The following is a 21,070-nucleotide window of genomic DNA, read 5'->3' as shown; positions in this document are numbered from 1 at the left end:
TGGGCAAAGCCCACTGTACTGGCACTGATTGGAGTGGTGTCAGTGAGTTATGTGAGCTGTTGTACTAAAACAGACCATGCCAAGTAGTCACAAAGTTTAATGAATATAATCGATCAGATACTGTATCGGATACAATTAATTTCGGTCTACTTTAGGAAAACCTGGACTTTTGTACTAATGTTGCTTGTTCATCAAATCAAGCTTTATTTCTACAGCACATTTCAGACATGGAATACAACGCAATGTGCGTCACAGGAAAAACAAATAAAAACAATGCAAATACAAACAAATATTTACTACACAACACACATAAGAGGATAAAAAACAAAATCATATCAAAATTTAACGACTAAAAAGCACCCTAAGGAAAAGCAAAGCTAAAAAGGTGTGTTTTAAGATCTCTTTTACATTTTTCCAGTTTTGTCACCCCTCAGGATCTCTGGCAGGCTGTTCCAGAGGCTAGGGGCATAATAACGAAAGGCTGCCGCAATGCCTCTTGGTCCTAGGCTTTGGGTTAGTTAAAAGGTCAGTGCCAGACGTCCTGAGGGTTACATTACTTAAAAGCATGGTCTGACATGTATTGGGGTGCACAATCGTGTATTGATTATTTATTTTTTTTAACAATAGAAGAATCTTAAAATTAATTCAAAAACGCACAGGCAGCCAGTGCAGAGACCTTAAAACCGGTGTAATGTGTGCTTTTCGTCTGGTCTTGGCCAGTACCCGTGCTGCTGCATTCTATATGTTTTGCAGTTGACCAATGCCTTTCTTGGAGAGCATTACAGTAGTCAAGCCTGCTTGTAATAAAAGCATGCATGAGTCTCTCTGTATCAGCCTGAGAGAGAAACGGCTGCATCTTGGCAATGTTCCTCAGGTGGTAAAAAGCTATTTTGGTCACGTTGCTAATGTGTGATTCAAACTTGTGTTCAGAATCTAAAATAACACCTATGTTTTTTTTTTACCCGTTTTATCTTTATTGACCGTGAATTGAAATGTGCGGCCAGAATTCTCTGTGCTTTAGCGCCAACAATAAGTACCTCAGTCTTGATTTAGCTGGAGGAAGTTGTGAGCCATCCAAGTATATAAATCACTAATACAGTGTAATAATGTATCTGTGGTGCTAAAATCCTCTGGTGACACAGAAATATAAAGTTGTGTATTGTCTGTGTAGCAGGGAATGTCAATGCTGTGCTTTCTGATAACGCTGCCAAGGGTTAACGTATATAAACTGAACAGTACCGAACCCAAAATTGAACCTTGTAAAATGCCATGTGATATGTATTTTCTCTGAATTATCTTCACCAAGGGTGACAAACTCTTGACCGGTTAAATAGGTCCTAAACCAATTTAGAACTTGACTGGAGAAGCCAACCCACCTGTCCAGAAGGACATCATTTTCAACAGGAGAGCTGTTTGACATCTGTGGTGGCTCTAAGATCATTTACCACTTTAACTAAGGCAGTCTCTGTGCTGTAGTGGGCACAAAAAACAGATTGCAATTTTTCAATAATGTAGTTGGCATTTGAAAAAAGTATTTATCTGTTTGAAAACCAATTTCTCCATAATTTTGCTTAAGAATGGAAGGTTGGAGATTGGCTGAAAATTGCTGAGAGCTGAAGAATCTTGACCATATTTCTTCAGAAGGGGTTTTATCGTAGCAGTTTTTAGTGCAGTGGGGAAAGTGCCAATGAACAGAGCGAGATTAACAATAGCTTGTACTTCTTCAGATATGCAATTAAATGTGGATTTGAAGAAGGTGGTGGGATAGGATCCAGAAGGCAGGTAGAGGGCCTTAACTTGTGATATCACTTTCCTGATCATGTCTGTGTCAACCAGGGAAAATAAATCCATAGTGCCTTTGTGTGGTAGGCTAGGAAACATGTCATCAAACTTCTCATCAGGCCTTGCTTGACTGATACCCAGCCTAATGTTTATCTTATCTCTGAAATATACCGCAAACTCATCACATTTAGATGTGGAGGGAAGTTCACATAAGTTTGCAGGGGTAGGATTTATCAGGCCATCAATGGTCGAAGAGCACTCTCAAGTTATTCTGATTATTAGTGATCACTCAGTCATAAGCTCCAAATGGTAGCTAATGTTTCCTCCATTGTCTTAATCTTTTCTTCTTTATGCTACTTCATTGCCGGGTAGGCTACATATTTCTGTCCGTCTGCTTCTTATTTATACCAACACCTATCCCAATGGCTATATTCCTCCCAAAACACAATAAATCCAACCCCACCACTTCCCCAGGCTCGGAGAGAACTGCGGCATCTAAAGGAGGCGGCGCGAGAAAAGCACGCCGTGTCTGTCATTTGGGCCGGCTGGCAGGGGACCAAGGTATTTGGGAAGCAGCCTGTTAACAATATCCATCCATATCCCGCCGCCCGCCTGCCATTTCTCCATCAGATCCAACCAGAGAGATGCCAGACCCCTGCATTAGCTAAACAATAGTCTGGAGAGACTGCGAATGTCTCTCTAGCTATCCTCCCCATTACCACCACCCATCCCATTTATATTGCATGACAAGGTGCCATACGAACCCCTCATCCAATGTCCCATTGCATGCTAAAACAGAATTGCGGGGGGGGGGGGGGGGTCACTTAGCCTACTGGACTGCAAGACCCCTAAGCACCCATGCTGGCTCTCACAGCCAAGCTAGCTGCTGTTTAGTCTTTAATGGTTTAATGGAAGAGTTCTAGAGATAGATGACTGGAGTGATGGTGGCCCTTGGCTCTGGTAGATAATGGACAGGCCTGGGCGCAAGGGCTACGGGTGGGGTTGGGGTAAGGGTAAAGATACAGTCACTTAAGCCTCTTTACCGCGCAGCCTGATGGATTATAGCTGATCCAGACTGACACCGGGAGGGGGGTGAGGAAGGCAGGGGGATGTTTACACGCACTAGACTGGCATCACACACAGTGTCTGGAACCTTGGATAAACTCTTTGCCTGCCCTACCCCAAACCACCCACACACTCACACTCCACTATCCTGGCTTTGAGTTCTTCTCCCTTGTTACCAAAGGTCAGGATGTTTGGGTGTGTTTCGGTTCCTCCCTGAGGCCCATGCCTCACCTTTTGCAACCTCTATCTGCAGGATGTCTGCTCTTTCTTTATTTCTTTCTGCATGCTGTTCTCATCATAAATTGCATGCTACGCCTCCTTGCTTGCTGATTCCTTGAGGCTTGCAGTGATTTGTATTTTTTTTCAGTGTGCAGTGCAGTGTATGGCACGTTGGAGAGACCTGTCTGACTTGTTACCTTTAGCTTTGTACTTTGCTCTTGGCCAACAGAGCCATGTCTGTTTCAATCAAAAAGACTCTAGTTGATGTACAGTACATAATCAAACTACAGCATTATTATAATGTCTATTTCATGATAATTGCATTCTTCCCATAGTGGGTTAAATCGTCTTCAGGATCTTGGTAACTAGACAGGGCTCTTGTGTGACGTGTGTCCTCACGCAGGGCAGTGTCTCTTCCTCCATATCAGTCTATTATTCCCTTCTTTCAATCGTTCGTTCCTTCCCTCTCTTTCCTCCCTTCTTCCCAAAAGGCACGCAGGGAGCTGAGGCGCCTGAAGGAGGAGGCCAGGCGTAAGCACGCCGTCGCCATCATTTGGGCCTACTGGCTGGGACTCCAGGTATACCTGCCCACTGGCCAGCCTTCCCTACCCTCCAGCCACCCTTCTAGCCTAACCAGCCACTCCTTTCTACCCTAACCAACCACCCCTTACCTTCTCAGCCACTCCCCGGTCTTTGGTGTTGGAGAGGTAGGCACACTTCACAGAACCAGCATGCAGCCAGCCTCAGCCTATCATAACTCAGGACCAACCACACAGTGATGACACAGTTCATGCATGTGAGCTCCAGAGTGACTGGTTTGATATCTGGGCAGTCCAGTACCAAAGGATATGCCCTCTTACCTTCCCTCCCCTCCTGTATCCCTGCTGTGACACACATTACGTTATTAAGATGTACAATGAGGTGTAATGTACGTCTATCCCGCTCTCTCCATGAGTCCAGCAGTGCTTTAGATAAGCTGGCTATGGCTGGTTATAATTCATTCACAGATTATTATTTTATTTGTATTTATTTTTGCTCGTTCCTGAAGACTGCAGCCTCTTAACAGAGAGGTCAAAGGCACTACTGACCCTGACTGACATGGATGGATGTCTGTCTGTCTCTAGCAATTGTATGTCCTGTCTGCATCATGTGCATGATAAGCTGTTTAACCCTCAACATGTCTAACCCTCTATAGGTCTTGTTGTCTGATGCTATATCTACTCCATTCTCCAGTCCTTTTTTCATGTATTACTGTAGTCTGAGTGGCCCCAATCCTCTCATCACATTAATTGACTGCACAATGTGCACGTCACCTTTGCACATCTGAGCAGCTATCAGAACCTGTTAACCTGTCGACTCCAATCAGTGTGATTTAAATTGACCATCTCATTTTCAGAAAAAAAAACATTTAGGAGAAAATCCCATTCTGATTTGAGTTGAGTGCTCAACAGATTTTCCCTCCCTTTGTTTGTATGATGTTGCTTGGGTTCATTGTAACTAACCACGTCTGCCTGTTGCTATAGTCATCACCACTGTAATCTCTTCTCTATTGGCCCCATGCCTCAAATCAGATCACTATGGGGATGGATGATTGACGGGCAGTTGTCTCCTTGGTTACAGGTCCGCCGGGAGTACAGGAAGTTCTTTAGGGCCAACGCTGGCAAGAAGATCTACGACTTCACCATCCAGAGAATCGTAAGCAGAAGCGTGAATGTAGCCTGGGGCCAGATCTATTTATGCGGTCTTGTCGAGTTGGCAAGTCCACACAATCAGATCTGAGACAAGGCTAGAATGAATTAGTCGTGTATCCCTTTAAGCACTGATGGGTAGTGACCATTTGAATCACTAAGGGACGGTTTCCCAGACACAGATTAAGCTTAGTCCTAGAGTAAAAATCACATTAAATGGAGAATCTTCATTGAACATGCTTCTCGGATTAGGCTTAAACTTTGTCCAGGAAACCAGAGTTATATATGTTCCTGAATGTCAACAGTAATCCAAGTCTGAAAGGGAGGTATTGAATATATGCCTGTCTCCCTCCAGATGCAGAAGTACTTCCTTGGTCTGAAGACCACTACAATGTCCCCTATGGACAACACCTGGCCGACACAGCCTTATGGCTTCCTGGAGGGAGCTCACACTGAGCTCAGGAGGATCTTCCACCTCTGGAGGGTTAGTTTGTTATTATCTTTGGCTGTTCTTTCAAGGGTCATCACTGATCTTACAGGTTAAAGGGTCAAGTTGTTGTATATGCCACTACCCAGCAGGCAAATCTGGTTGCTACGATGTCATTATTAACCGATTACAACCTTGTTGTAAACTGGTTGTACTAATGTACAACCAGCTTTGCCCACTGGCTTTATAGTTTACAGTTTGAGGGACATCAATACAACAAACTTCCCAGGGATTGATGATGTATATTTTGAATTATCAGTGCAAGAAATACCGGGGCCAGTTCACAGAGGAGAAGAAGTCTGTGTATGAGGAGAAACTTGAGGCCAGTGAGATCTTCAAGGACAAGAAGGCTCTGTACCCCAGCAGGTCTAACATATTTTCCTCCTTGATTCACACATTACATAATGTTTGATGTGAAGCTAATGTTGCAAGCTAATTTTACTAGCAGACATTTTAGCTCCTTTTTCCTGAGTATAATCAATGCATTGCTGCGAGTTCCTCTCTGTTGCATCCTTGGGTCTGTGAAAAGCGCTATATAAAATGCATTATTATTGTTTAGTGTCAGCCAGCCTTTCAAAGGAGACTATCTGGAGATCCAGAAGAACCCCAAGTACCAGAAGCTGAACGGTGCTGTGGATGAGAAGGTGCTACTGGCTGACTTGGTGAACAAGATCAACAGGGCCAACGGCAAGGCAAGTACCTTTCTCGAAGTACCTTACCTCAGCAAAATCTGTTCATGTAACTGTACTGAAGCCTGAGGGAGTCACCAGTCTAACAGGCCTGAACACAGTTCATATGGACCAAACTCTTCAGAGTCATAGCTTTATTATTAGAGGATATCTGTAACTATGCTGTACAGTAGTCAAAGGAAAACTGTTTTATATTTGACAGATTCAGCCTACCTATGTTTTTATACCACTATCACCGTATAAATGCTCTGTTTTTGCTATTAATGAATTTATACATGTATAGGTTATTGCTTTTAGAATTACAATTTTGCCATGTACATTCTAAGTAAATAACTGGTGATTTCTGTACCGTAAAATAGTGTTACCAAATTCTTGGCATATTAAACCGAGTCTGTCCTTGTTACAGGGGTCGCCGAGGCTCTTCCTGCTGACCAAAAGCAACTTTGTCCTGGCTGACCAGAAGACGGGCCAGGTGAAGGCCAGCGTGCCGCTGCCAGACCTCGCCAGCGTGTCGGTCAGCACCCAGAGTGACGGCTTCTTCGCCCTCAAGCTCAAAGAGGTGATGGAGGGAGAGAGCTCCACTCTGATGCACTTACATATGGACATCATCCAGCTATCGAAAACGCAGTGGCTTAAGCTGGTTGAAATTAACCTGCTTTGCTTGCTGCATAAATCCACTGGTTGCAAATTTCAACCAGTTTAGCCCCGCTGTGTATCTAATTATATTAGTAATGTCCTGATTCATAACTTTTAGTGTAACGTTAAGGGCTAACCATAGAAAGATTGGGTAGGTATATTGAGATTGAAATGACTAAAACCCCTCTGTGTGTTTTTTACCCATAGGGCTCTGCTTCAGCTTCCAAAGGTGACTTCCTGCTGAGCAGTGACCATCTAATAGAGATCATCACCAAACTCCACCGCATAGGGACCACTGCTGCAGACAGGGACCAGATCAACATTGACATCTCAGACGAGTAAGAACCGGAGACATGTCGCCATATTGACTTTATGTTGCAATGCTGCAGTTGTTTCTCTTAGTCAAATCCTGGCCTGGTCCCAGATGTGTTTGTAATGTATTGCCACCTGCATCTACTCGTTGTTACGTTTACAAAAACAGATCTGGGATCAGGGTCATTTAAATCCCATGATGTGATGTCAGATGGTTTCTTATCCTACTTCCTCTTTGTCTCTCTGGCAGGTTCCTGGTGCAGTTCAAGCAGGACAAGGTGTGTGTGAAGTTCATCCAGGGGGGGCCTAAGAACGGAAACAGTGCTGCCTGCAAACGCAAGAACAACCGCCTACTGGAGGTGTCTGTGCCATCACCATAGAGATGACATAGCCTCCTATAATACTTAGTTGTCATGACAGTTCACAATCAGGCCTAAACTCCAGCCCCCGCCCCCAATGACTTTGCAATTACTCTGCTTTTTGTTATTTGTTGTTATTTCCTCTATTCAGAATCCTTGCATCACTGTAATATTTAACTGCGCTGACACTTTTGGTAGAGAGTGAAAGACCCATAGGATTGCATGGCGATAGGGTTGTAAGAGAGAAAGATGAAGAGAAAAAAAAAGACTTTGTTTTACTAGTTTTAAAAGATGTGGGTGAAAGAAAGAAGTGCTCTCCTCTTGTCAATGGAGCACAAGATATCTCCAGTCAGATGATGATGCTGATTGTTGAGCTTGGGAAAGCTAATATGCAGGCTGTGTGGTGTGGTATCAAGCCGTACCCATATTCAGAGATATGTAAAGGGCAAAGAAATAAAGTGCAGACAAGACACACCCCTGCACTAGATTTGGGTCCTCATCGGTTTATCTGTTTGAGCTCTGGAATGGCAACTCAATAGACCAACAATGACCAGAGAGCTTTCAGGATTGCTCTAAAGTTTTCTCTGAAAGTTAAACTATGACTGCACTTGTAATGTTCACCTGGGTGAGTTAAAATTTGAAAAGACAGTGATGAATAGTCAAAATAATGTCTGGGTTGTTTTTGTTTTCCTTTGCTGACACCCACACAACTGACTACAGTGGGTGGTCAAGTACAAGAATCAACACTTGTCAAATGTGATTTGCCAAGTGATCGATTGTCAACCACTTAGTATCCATAATAACTCCCGTGTGCCATTCAGCCGGCCCCTACTCTGTGAGGTGCCATGACATGCTGCATGTATCCGTGTGTAGTCATCTAGTCAGGTTTTGGACGCTAACAAAAAACAAAAAGTTGAATGGTCCCTACTCAGTTTATAAGTAAATGCCAAAAACAAAGTTGAAAGGGGGCCTCAATCAACCAGGACCAAGACTTTATTTGAAAACACTGCACACTTTTCTCACTCTCCAGTTGTCCTCAAAGTACTTTACATCTCTAAACTTTACCACAGGAATTGAGATGGACCCCAGTGTTCCCAAGTCTACCTTGATAACTATCCCAGATTCAACACTGATCAGTCTTTTTAGAGCCACGAGGCTGCCTGTTTTCAATGGTCCTCTTGTTTGAAATGGAACTCTTTGCCTACAACGCTGCCTAGGCTAGGCTACACCATCTCAAGCATCCCTCCACCCTTTGGCATGAGAGTAATAAAATAGTAAGAGGATGCAGCATGGCAACAGACAGGACACAAGATTGAGTCCTACATTCTGTGACTGACATTTCTCAAACGCATGCTGTAGAGATAAACACTCACTCACTGACTGTATCATACACATCAACTGTAAATGCTAAAACAGACCCAGCATGGATGTAGTATTTCCGAATAAATTATAGTATCCTCATGCTAGTTCTCTTATTGCTGTGCTGCAGAATTATCTATATGTTTTTGCCATTGCAATGTGGGCTGTTATATATATTATTTGTAGCCCCACTCTGGCTAATAATAAATGCAGTGTTTTTCTTGGGATTGTGCGTATGGCCATGTAGTATATTCTTGGGAAGTTTTTTCAGAAAACTAGCCATCACAGCTTCACGGTCTGCTCTGCCTGTGTATGAATGTGATATACTTTACACACACACAAGCCAATGTCACTTAAGGGTTTGCTCTATTTGGAAGTATATTTAATGATATTCTTTATCGGGATGTTTTAGTGAGGTGGGTTTGTACTGTTGACTTCGAGGTTAAACCAATGGGTTCTCTGGTGGTGGCAATGTGGAAGCTCAGCCAAACTGCTCTAGATCACATACCTATAGATTACTGGTGTACCTTAAAATAAATCACTTTTTTACATGTTTTTGTAATTCCAAAGGTGGACTTGATGAATGATTGTTGTTTTTTTCCTTCCACGGGGGAAGATGTTGAACTGAGTCAATGCATGTTTGTGCTTCTCAGTTCTGTACAGTTTGAGATTTCAATGCAGTTTGCTATAACCACCTCCTCTCTGAGTTTGTATTTGACGTAAAATACGAAAATAAACTCAATCATGTATGCATTCTTGTTGTGTGCCTAATGTAACCTGCGCTGCGAGACGGAGAACATGGAAGTGTTTCAGTCCTCAATGTAACAAATTTACAAGTAATGCTTTTCAAATTAAAAAAGCAATAAATACATTGACTACTTTGTGATTTTGTTGGTTTTGAATGCATATGCGCATCAGTTCAGTTTATGATCTCTCAAGACAGATGTTTCCCAGTCAGCATTACCAGTCATCGACCGTTAACCATTGCGGGGATACACAAACGAACAACATGTCAACTGTATCTTATATCCATCAAACTTAAGTAATACACTCTTTCTGAACTTTCGAGCTTATTTTAGACTCCTGTTATGCATGTATTTTCACGTATGTCCATCCACAATAGGCTTACCCTACAGTACTTAAAGTGAACAGGACACTCACTGTGAACTACCACCACTTCATCCATTAGATCAAACTGAGATTACATGTATCACTAATGTAAAAGGTGAGCTGAGAGGCCCCTGGTACACTGATGGCAAGGGGTGGGTGGACCAGACCAGGCAGCTACACAAATGGTCTCCATCACATCTGGAGAGTTGTCCCTGGTTAAATTCTGCGGCTTGGGGAGGCTGCCAGGAGCAGTACCCTGGGAACAGCCCTTGACAGATAATGCACAGATATAAATAGCCCACAATTATGGGCTGTCCTGGACCAAGTTCCCATCGTCTTGTAGTCTTCTGCAGGCTGGGAAACGATGGTGTGGCCTATCCTTCTGTTGAGAAGACAACCAGCCCTCTGTGAGCAGGGCTAAGGGCAGACAGAACTGACAAAGCATCACATCGTGTAGACACAACATGGGATTGACAGTGGATAAGATATCAGAGCTCTCAATATAGAAATATAATCTATGAACACAATTGCAATGATTTGATTCATCCTCTTGTGTATATAGTTTGAGTTTGGTGGTCTGTAAAATACATTTGGATCTAAATACCTGCGTAATAGTATCACATCAGTGACGCTAATGAATACTTATGGGGCCTTCGGGTTTTTCTGGGTTTCAGAGTGAAGCCTCTGGCGCCACCTAGTGGAATTCCAGTCAAGGAACCAGCTGAGATCGTCTACCGGTATTCTCTCTCCCCCTACTGGTGGGAAATATATCCTTATCAAAAAAGTCTGCCAAGTCCATCTGGGGTAGATAGAGAGACGTGCTAGTTCAGAAGTAATCATGGCAACAAGGTGGGGAATCTGCAGTGCAGGGAAAATCAGCCACGACTTTACAGTTGCTTTGAGGACCCTACCTCACGACGACCACCAGGTAAACGTTATTTGTGATTGGGAATGAGGGGGAATCCTAAAACTCTTGCGCGATTAGGCTACTCGCTTATAAGCAAGGGTGAAGTGTATTTTTGCAGAATAATTTAATGAATGTTTTACTCGTTAGTGACATCAGTGAGAAGAAAACATATTTTTTGTAAATAACTCCATGTTTCCATGTTCTGTGGTTGCGTAAGTGTCCATTGATTGCATGTTGTGTAAATCTTTACCGTAATTCTCCTAATACTGGGCCAATCAAATATGAATTTGTGTTAGGTAAGGCACAACGTGTAATTTCAACAGCCTGATCCTGCCAAATTGAGGAATGTGGTTAGGGAAAAGCTAACATAAATGTTGATGGGATTCAAGTAAGAAATTAAAGGTTATTTTGAACGCTATTATCACTCTAAATACTATTATCATCTATGACCACTTTGGAAATAAGCGTTTTAAGTGCTATCCCCTAGGAATACATCTTGTATATATTTTTTACAAAATATATTATATTAAATTTACCTCTAATTGAAACAATGAAAATGGTTATCTTTTTCAGATTATGGCTGTTGCTGCTCGGAATCTCCAGCATGCACAAGAGTTTGCCAAAAAGCACAACATCCCAAGAGCCTATGGGAGCTATGAGGAGCTAGCAAAAGACTCAGACATAGGTGGGTTCTATCATGAAATCCCTTAACCTGGTACAGATCTGGTTAAAAAATGTTACCTTGACTCATGCTCTTGACAAGAGATACTGTATAGCCAAGGTGTTTGACCATTTCAGGCCACAAATCATCTGTAACCGTGGGATAAAACCTGATAACCTATGTGGCATAGGCTTGTAGCTTTAAAATGACTGGACTTGTAAACCTATGCTCGTACCCCTATCTTTCTTTGCAGATGTGGTGTATGTGGGAACCATCCACTCTCACCACCTGAGCACAGGTAAGCTCTTCTTGACCTCCCATAAGAACGTGCTCATAGAGAAACCCCTGGCCATGAATCTAAGAGAGGTACTGGAGCTCACCAACACAGCCAAGGAGAATGATGTCTTTCTAATGGAGGTACTTTACAGGGGGGCACCTGACACCTTAAACATGTTCATACAAGTTTACTCTAAAGCTCCTTCTGATCATATACTTCCACATACAGTACATCAACACTGACATATTTATACTGTGGTATGGTTTGTCCTGAATAATATATGTTGGGCTGACGTACAGTACCAGTCAAAAGTTTGGACACACCTACTCATTCAAGGGTTTTTATTTATTTGTACTATTTTGTACATTGTAGAATAATAGTGAAGACATCAACACTATGAAATAACACATATGGACTCATGTAGTAACCAAAAAAGTGTTAAACAAGTGAAAATATATTTGAGATTCTTCAAAGTAGCCACCCTTTGCCTTGATGACAGCTTTGCACAGACTTGGTGTTCTCTCAACCAGCTTCATGAGATAGTCACCTGGAATGGATTTCAATTAACAGGTGTGCCTTGTTAAAAGCACATTTGTGGAATTTCTTTCCTTCTTAATGCGTTTGAGACAATCAGTTGTGTTGTGACAAGGTAGGGTTGGTATACAGAATATAGCCATATTTGGTAAAAGACCAAGTCCATATTATGGCAAGAACAGCTTAATTAAATAAGCAAAGAGAAACAACAGTCCATCATTACTTTGAGACATGAAGGTTAGTCAATACGGAAAATTTCAAGAACTTTGAAAGTTTCTTCAGGTGCAGTCGCAAAAACCATCAAGCGCTATGATGAAACTGGCTCTCATGAGGACTGCCACAGGAAAGGAAGACCCAGAGTTACCTCTGCTGCAGAGGATAAGTTCATTAGAGTTACCAGCCTCAGACATCGGCAATTAACTGCACCTCAGATTGCAGCCCAAATAAATGCTTCACAGAGTTCAAGTAACAGACACATCTCAACATCAACTGTTCAGAGGAGACTGCGTGAATCAGGCCTTCATGGTCGAATTGCTGCAAAGCAATCACTACTAAAGGACACCAATAAGAAGACGAGACTTTCTTGGGGCAAGAAACACAAGCAATGGACGTTAGACCGGTGGAAATCTGTCCTTTGGTCTGATGAGTCCAAAATTTGCGATTTTTGGTTCCAACCGCCATGTCTTTGTGAGACACCGAGTACTTGAACGGATGATCTACACATATGTGTGGTTCCCACCGAGAAGCATGGAGGAGGTGGTGTGATGGTGCTTTGCTGTTACAAAAGTATCTCTAAAAGCATTCATCAGTCCACGGTAAGACAAATTGTCTATAAATGGAGAAAGTTCAGCACTGTTGCTACTCTCCCTAGGAATGGCCGTCCTGCAAAGATGACTGCAAGAGCACAGCGCATAATGCTCAATGAGGTTAAGAAGAATCCTAGAGTGTCACCTAAAGACTTACAGAAATCTCTGGAACATGCTTACATCTCTGTTGACCAGTCTATGATACGTAAAACACCAAACAAGAATGGTGTTCATGGGAGGACACCACCGAAGAAGCAATTGCTTCTTCAATGGCGCACGTCTGAAGATTGCAAAAAAGCACCTGGGTGTTCCACAGCGCTACTGGCAAAATATTCCTTGGACAGATTAAACTAAAGTTGAGTTGTTTGGAAGGAACACATAACACTATGTGTGGAGGAAAAAAAGGCACAACATACCAACATCAAAACTTCATCCCAGCTGTAAAGTATGGTGGAGGGAACATCATGGTTTGGGGCTGCTTTGCTGCTTTGCTGCCTCAGGGCCTGGACAGCTTGCTATCATTGATGGAAAAATGAATTCCCAAGTTTATCAAGATATTTTGCAGGAGAATGTAAGGCTATCTCTCCGCCAATTGAAGCTCAACAGGAGTTTGGTGATGCAACAGGACAATGACCCAAAACGCAGAAGTAAATCAACAACAGAATGTCTTCAACAGAAAAAAAATACTCCTTCTGGAGTGACCCAGTCAGATTCCTGACCTCAACCCGATTTGAGATGCTGTGGCATGACGTTGAGAGCGATTCACACCAGACATCCCAAGAATATTGCTGAACTGAAACAGTTTTGTAAAGAGGAATGGTGCAAAATTCCTCCTGACCGTTGTGCACGTCTGATCCGCAACTACAGAAAATGTTTGGTTGAGGTTATTCCTTCCAAAGGACGGTCAACCAGTTATTAAATTCAAGGGTTCACATACTTTTTCCACCCTGCACTAGAGGTCGACTGAATAATCGGCATTGCATGGCCAATTTAATTAGGGGCGATTTTAAGTTATCATAACAATCGGTAATCTGCCTTTTTGGACGCTGATTATGGCCGATTACATTGCAATCCACGAGGAGACTGCGTAGCAAGCTGACCACCTGTTACGCGAGTGCAGCATCAAAAGGACCTTGTGGCTGCAAGGAGCCAAGGTAAGTTGCTAGCTAGCATTAAACTTATCTTATAAAAAAACAATCAATCTTCACATAATCACTACACATGGTTGATGATATTACTAGGTTAACTAGCTTGTCCTGCGTTGCATAAAAATCAATGTGGTGCCTGTTAATTTATCATTGAATTACAGGCTACTTAAACTTCAACAAGCAGGCAATATTAACTAGGGAAACTGGTTCGTTGCAAACTGTGTGAAGACCATTTCTTCCTAACAAAGACCGTAATTAATTTGCCAGAATTTTACATAATAATGACATAACATTGAAGGTTGTGCAATGTAACAGCAATATTTAGACTTAGGGATGCCACCCGTTAGATAAAATACATAACGGTTCCGTATTTCACTGAAAGAATAAACGTTTTGTTTTCAAAATTATATTTTCCAGATTTGACCATATTAATGACCAAAGGCTCATATTTCTATGTGTTTATTATATTATAATTAAGTCTATGATTTGATATTTGATAGAGCAGTCTGACTGACCGGTGGTAGGCAGCAGCAGGCTCGTAAGCATTCATTCAAACAGCACTTTAATGCGTTTGTCAGCCGCTCTTAGCAATGCTTGAATCACAGCGCTGTTAATGACTTCAAGCCTATCAACTCCCGGGATTAGGCTGGCAATATTAAAGTGCCTATAAGAACATCCAATAGTCAAAGGTATATGAAATACAAATGGTATAGAGAGAAAGTCGATGCATCATAATTCCTATAATAACTACAACCTAAAACTTCTTAACTGGGAATATTGAAGACTCATGTTAAAAGGAACCACCAGCTTTCATATGTTCTCATGTTCTGAGCAAGGAATTTAAACGTTAGCTTTTTTACATGGCACATATTGCACTTTTACTTTCTTCTCCAACACTGTGTTTTGGCATTATTTAAACCAAATTGAACATGTTTCATTATTTATTTGAGACTACATAGATTTTATTTATGTATTATATTAAGTTAAAATAAAAGTGTTCATTGTTCAATCAGTATTGTTGTAATTGTCATTATTACAAATATATATATATATATAAAAATCGGCCGATTAATCGGTATCGCCAGTTTTTGGTCCTCCAATAATCGGTATCGGCGTTGAAAAATCATAATCAGTCGACCTCTACCCTGCACTGTGAATGTTTACACGGTGTGTTCACTAAAGACATGAAAACGTATACTTGTTTGTGTGTTATTAGTTTAAGCAGACTGTGTTTGTCTATTGTTGTGACTTAGATGGAGATCAGATCCATTTTATTCTGAAATCAAGGTAATTCCAAAGGGTTCACATACTTTTTCTTTCCACTGTATCTCCGTTATATCTCCCAGGCCATCTGGACTCGTTTCTTCCCTGTGTCTGTAGAGGTGGGCAGGCTGCTGGGCCAGGGTGAGGTGGGAGAGGTCCAGATGGTAAGGGCCGACCTGGGAGCCCCCCTCACACACATCCCTCGCCTGACTCATAGAGAGCTGGGTGGAGGGGCACTACTGGACCTGGGGATCTACTGCCTGCAGTTTGTCTTCATGGTGTTCAATGGGGAGAGACCGGAGTCCATCCAAGCCACGGGATACTGTATTGACACAGGTAATTGGTGGTATTCTGACTTGAGATCCACTTGCTTAACTCACATACCAGAGTCTCCCTTTTCAAGTCTCCAACTGAAATAAAGAACTTGTTTTGCTATTTCTAATGCTTTGTATTTGCACCTCCAGGAGTGGATGGAACAGTAGTTTTGGTCTTAAAGTTCTCTGGGAACAGAATGGCTGTGTGCACCTGCTCCATCACGATGATGCTGACAAATGATGCTGTTATCTCTGGGACCAAGGGGACCATCAAGGTAGGAATTAGCAGACACAAACACACACAGAGGAAATACATTATTCTAACAAGTCACAGCCAGAGGAGGGTAGGGAAGAAGTGCACACTATAGTTATTGATCTAATGATGAAGATTCTGAATAAATTAAACAAGTTTATGATTCATTGAAGAGGTGATTTTTTATGAACATTTCCATAGCTTCCTGAACAACTTCAATAACCTACGTATACTGAACAAAAATATAAACGCGGACAGCTGATGAAACTGGGTTTGCACAACTGAAGAATTTCTGCACCAACAGTCAGAAACCGTCTCAGGGAAGCTCATCTGCGTGCTCGTCGTCCTCAGCAGGGTCTTGACCTGACTGCAGTTCGGCGTCATAATCGACTTCAGTGGGCAACTGATCACCTTCAATGGCCACTGGCACGCTGGACAAGTGTGCTCTTCACGGATGAATCCCGGTGTCAACTGTACCGGGCAGATGGCAGACAGTGTGTACGGCGTTGTGTGGGCGAGAGGTTTGCTGATGTCAACATTGTGAACAGAGTGCCTCATGGTGGCGGTGAGGTTATGGTATGGACAGGCATAAGCTACAGACAACGAACACAATTGCATTTTATCAATGGCAATTTTAATGCACAGAGATTCCGTGACGAGATCCTGAGGCCCATTATCGTCCCATTCATCCACCACCATCACCTCATGTTTCAGCATGATAATGCATGGCCCCATGTCGCAAGGATCTGTACACAATTCCTGGAAGCTGAAAATGTCCCTGTTCTTCCATGACCTGCATACTTTTGTCACCCATTGAGCATGTTTGGGATGCTCTGGCTCGACGTTTACGACAGCATGTTCTAGTTCCCGCCAATATCCAGCAACATTGCACAGCCATTGAAGAGAAGTGGGACAACATTTCACAGGCCACAATCAACAGCCTGATCAACTCTATGTGAAGGAAATGGTGGTCACACTAGATACTGATTAGTTTTTTGATCCACTCCCTGTCACGTCCTGACCAGTAAAAGGGGTCATTTGTCATTGTAGTATGGTCAGGGCGTGGCAAGGGGTGTTGTTTTTGTGTGTTTTGGGGGGTTGGTTTGTTTCATGGGAATTTGTTCTAGTTTTCATTTTCTATGTTCATTTTCTATGTGTGGCCGAGTATGGTTTCCAATCAGAGGCAGGTGTATTTCGTTGTCTCTGATTGGAAGCCATACTTAGGCAGCCTGTTTTTTCCTGTGGGTTGTGGCTGGTTGTTTTTCGTATAGTCGTTGTCCTTACGGAACTGTTGTTTGGCGTTTGTTTATTTTGTTTAAGTGTTCTCTCATAATAAAAGGAAGATGAGCACTCAACACTCTGCGCCTTGGTCCAATCCTTTCGACCCATGTGACAGAACTACCCACCGACGAAGGACCAAGCAGCGTGGAAGGGAGCAACAGGAGAGTTTTCTGGAGTCCTGGACCTGGGAGGAAATCCTGGATGGTAAAGGACCATGGAGGCAACCTGGAGAGTCCGCTGGAGGAGATAGAGGCAGCGAAGGCGGAATGGCGTTACTACGAGGCTTTATATGCACTGAAAGGCAAGGCGGAGAGGCAGCCCCCCCAAAAAACTTTGGGGGGCATACGGGTAGTTTGGCTAGGTCACGGGGGAGCCCTGACCTAACTTCCCGGGCGTACAGGAGAGAGCCGTGGAGCAAACCGGTGCCAGTCATGGAGTCAAGCACGGAGCTTGACGCGAGATTCCGGAAGGAGGTACTGGCGGAAAGGGCACGACTGAGCAGGCGTGCAGAAGGGCGAGCGATGCATTACGGGGTGATGCGCACTATCTCGCCCATCCACACGCACAGTCCGGTGCGGTCGGTACGGGCTCCGCAGCGTTGCCGTGCTAGAGTTGGCACTCAGCCAGGAAGGAGTGTGACTGCTCAGCGCATCTGGCCGCCAGTGCGTCTCCTCGGCCCAGTTTATCCTGCGCCTGCTCTACGCACGGCAGCCCTCATTCCCCAGCACAGCCCAGTTCGCCTTGTGCCAGCGCTCCGCCCGTGCCAGGCTACAGTGATCATTCAGCCAGGACCGGGTGTGCCAGCCCTGAGCTCCAGACCTCCGGTGCGCCTCCACGGCCCAGTGTGCCCCGTGCCTGCTCTGCGCACCCAGTCTCCTGTAAGTCTCCCCAGTCCGGGGAGACCGGTCCCAGCTCCACGCAGGAGGCCTCCAGCGACGCTCCTCAGCCCGGAGCCTCCAGCAACGGTCCTCAGCCCGGGGCCTCCAGCGAAGCCCCTCAGCCCGGGGCCTCCAGCGACGCCTCTCAGCCCGGGGCCTCCAGCGACGCCTCTCAGCCCGGGGCCTCCAGCGACGCCTCCCAGTCCGGAGCCTCCAGCGACGCCTCCCAGTCCGGAGCCTCCAGCGACGCCTCCCAGTCCGGAGCCTCCAGCGACGCCTCCCAGTCCGGATCCTCCAGCAACGGTCTGCAACCCAGAGCCTTCAGCGGGGTCGCCCCGGCCTCGCGGTGGCGCAACCCAGAGCCTTCAGCGGTGGTCTGCAGCCCAGGCCCAGCGGGGCGCAGCCCGGTCTTCAGCAACGGTCTACAGCCCAGAGCCTCCAGCGGGGGTCGGCAGCACAGAACGGGAGCTACGCCCGGAGCCAGAGCCACCTCCATAGTGGGAGGATTGGCGAAGGGTGGGTGTAGCACAGGAACCGTCATTGACGGTGGCCACCCTCCCTTCCCTCCCAGGTTTGGGGTTGTTTTTGTGGGGTTTTTTGTTTTGAGGTGCAGTCGGGGTCTGCACCTTCGGGGGGGGGGGTACTGTCACATCCTGACCAGTAAAAGGGGTCATTTGTCATTGTAGTATGGTCAGGGCGTGGCAGGGGGTGTTGTTTTTGTGTGTTTTGGGGGGTTGGTTTGTTTCATGGGGATTTGTTCTAGTTTTCATTTTCTGTGTTCATTTTCTATGTGTGGCCGAGTATGGTTTCCAATCAGAGGCAGGTGTCTTTCGTTGTCTCTGATTGGAAGCCATACTTAGGCAGCCTGTTTTTTCCTGTGGGTTGTGGCTGGTTGTTTTTCGCATAGTCGTTGTCCTTACGGAACTGTTGTTTGGCGTTTTGTTTATTTTGTTTAAGTGTTCTCTCATAATAAAAAGAAGATGAGCACTCAACACGCTGCGCCTTGGTCCAATCCTTTCGACCCATGTGACACTCCCCTTCTTTTTTTTTAGGTATCTGTGACAATCAAATGCATACGTATATGTATTCCCAGTCATGTGAAATCCATAGACTAGTGCCTAATTCATTCATTTCAATTGACTGATTTCCTTATTTGAACTGTAACTCAGGGAAAAAAAATGAAATTGTTGCATGCTGCGTTTATATTTTTTTGCTTAGTGTGTTTCATTTGATAAGTTTGAGAGTTTATTATTCAGAGTACCATTGTGTTTATCAAAACTTGTTTTTGATTAAGCACACCACCGTTTATTAGTATCATCAAACAAGCCTCTCTCTTCAATTCCCTATTGATATCAACAAAGTGTGACATTAATGGCATATCAATGGCTTCAGAGAAAATATCATATTAGGTGTTGTTTCTATCTGAGGTCCCCAACCACATGTGGTGTCCTACGAGCCTGGAGGTGAATGGGGAGGTGACGCAATACCCTCTCCCTGAGCCCAGCCTTCCCCTCAACTTCATCCACAGTACTGGGCTGCGCTACGAAGCAGAGGAGGTCAGGCAGTGTCTGCTTAAAGGTAGGCTTTACACAAAGCAACGTGAACCATTGAATATTACAACACACCTTACTAAAATGACAATAGAGTTTGCACCAAAAACAGCCCAAGCCGATAGGGGAAATGGTATGGGAATCTGCAGGTTTGAGACCAACTACATTGCAGTCAGAATTACTCATTTACAAATCACCTTGCATTCCAAATAACTGGGCATTATGTGATCAAGATTAGCAATTATGCACTTTGCCTTGCTCAAACATGCTGATTGTCTCCATCAGAGCTGAAGGAGAGCTCTGGAATGCCTTGGTCACACTCACACCTTCTCGCCGAGGTCATGGATGAAGCCAGAAGACAAGTGGGAGTGACATATAATCAAGACAACATCTAATGAGATCATGCAACCCAAGTCCCCCTTTCTCAGTCATGGATGCACTCTCTACCAATGCTAGTCAGCAGGTGACTTCGGTCCAATGAATGCTATAGGTTATGCTGTTATGATGGTTAAACTAAGGGGGTGTGCTTGGGGAGACTCCCTCTGATCTGCCTGGTAATAATGGTCTGTGTCCCAAATGGCACCATATTCCCTTTATGGTGCACAACAGTGCATGAGTCCTGGTCAAAGTAGTGAACAGGGTGCCATTTGGGATGCAGACATGGTCTCAGGAGGTTTTAATAACTTATGAGGCTAATGGGCCTATGATGTTTATTTCATGAGGACCAACCCATTCATGGTGAATATTTTTGTATGGATATGTGCCAGTTATGTTCAGCTTGTCAGCATCCATCCTATTGAGTTTGCTGTTTTACTTGTTTGACCTCAAGCGATTGGCCTGTCACTTAGTAGGTAATAGGTTACAACAGAACAGACTACGTGTAACCTTGCTAGTAAGAGAGAACATTGATCTCCAGATTGGAGTTGAGTGCAATACTCCTCATTCTGCTAATGTAACATAGGCTACCACCACTGCAGGGGAGATGATCAGCAGGCCTATTGCTTATTTCCTTATTTTTCTATTCTTTTTGGAAAGTGACTAACTATGGCCACAACAAGGTCAAGGTCATCTAAGGTCACACGGAGGTTCTTAGCAGTCTGGGAGGTTGTGTCACAGACTGAGTCTCCGTGCCATAGAAATTCAGACATAAAACCAGACGTTTATTGAAGCTGTGTATTGATTGCATTGATGAGGACGCACATTAAATAATTGTAAAGATATCCTCATTAGTTCACCTGTAAAAGAGAGATATGCATGTTTAGTTTAGTCGGAATGTTGGTAATTGGTTTTAGAGCATGAATGTTAATATAAGGATGTTGTTTTAAAGCTAGAACTAGCGACTACTAATGTTATGATATGAGATCACCATTTATATGGATAAATAAATGTTTTACAATTAACGTTATTGAAAGAGCTGTTAGTTCCTGGTGCGTCTCCCACAAAGGTGTCAAATGTGAGCTCAGGAGCGGAAGGTTTATCCTGTGACGTGAGT

At 43.9% G+C, this 21,070-nt stretch overlaps 2 protein-coding genes across 7 annotated transcripts in view; both read left to right on the top strand.

Annotated features, from left to right (window-relative positions):
- Positions 1-9,465, top strand: part of LOC106586439 (unconventional myosin-Ib) — a 142,835-nt gene extending 133,370 nt beyond the window's left edge. For 3 of the 6 annotated variants that reach the window (XM_082969041.1, XM_045707708.2, XM_082969043.1), the window contains 9 exons: positions 2,257-2,343; positions 3,558-3,644; positions 4,687-4,761; positions 5,110-5,238; positions 5,501-5,607; positions 5,801-5,933; positions 6,337-6,489; positions 6,774-6,904; positions 7,129-9,465. In XM_082969041.1, coding sequence (XP_082825167.1) covers positions 2,257-2,343; positions 3,558-3,644; positions 4,687-4,761; positions 5,110-5,238; positions 5,501-5,607; positions 5,801-5,933; positions 6,337-6,489; positions 6,774-6,904; positions 7,129-7,258 — 1,032 coding nt within the window. In that variant the 3' untranslated portion in view covers positions 7,259-9,465. The remainder of the gene's footprint in view (positions 1-2,256; positions 2,344-3,557; positions 3,645-4,686; positions 4,762-5,109; positions 5,239-5,500; positions 5,608-5,800; positions 5,934-6,336; positions 6,490-6,773; positions 6,905-7,128) is intronic. The other 3 variants (XM_045707713.2, XM_082969040.1, XM_082969042.1) reach the window with 2 other exon arrangements.
- Positions 9,466-10,460: 995 nt separating this feature from the next.
- On the top strand, positions 10,461-20,978 carry LOC106586438 (trans-1,2-dihydrobenzene-1,2-diol dehydrogenase). Its single transcript, XM_014173713.3, has 7 exons — positions 10,461-10,634; positions 11,187-11,298; positions 11,528-11,691; positions 15,386-15,638; positions 15,767-15,891; positions 19,456-19,606; positions 19,864-20,978. Exons 1-7 carry the CDS (start codon positions 10,545-10,547, stop codon positions 19,971-19,973), a joined length of 1,005 nt encoding a protein of 334 aa, XP_014029188.1. The 5' UTR covers positions 10,461-10,544; the 3' UTR covers positions 19,974-20,978.
- The last annotated feature ends 92 nt before the right edge of the window (positions 20,979-21,070 follow it).

Source organism: Salmo salar, chromosome 25 (genome assembly GCF_965601325.2).
Source record: "Salmo salar chromosome 25, fSalSal1, whole genome shotgun sequence".
NCBI lineage: Eukaryota > Metazoa > Chordata > Actinopteri > Salmoniformes > Salmonidae > Salmo > Salmo salar.
Note: the sequence above shows the minus strand (reverse complement) of the source record. Positions and strands in the feature narration are given on the sequence as shown.

Excerpts from the sequence above, each read along its gene's own strand:
- LOC106586438 (XM_014173713.3), top strand. The coding sequence starts at position 10,545 with ATGGCAACAAGGTGGGGAATCTGCAGTGCAGGGAAAATCAGCCACGAC. Across the intron at positions 11,299-11,527 it reads AGCAAAAGACTCAGACATAG|ATGTGGTGTATGTGGGAACC; the intron begins GTGGGTTCTATC and ends CTTTCTTTGCAG. Across the intron at positions 19,607-19,863 it reads CAGGCAGTGTCTGCTTAAAG|AGCTGAAGGAGAGCTCTGGA; the intron begins GTAGGCTTTACA and ends TGTCTCCATCAG.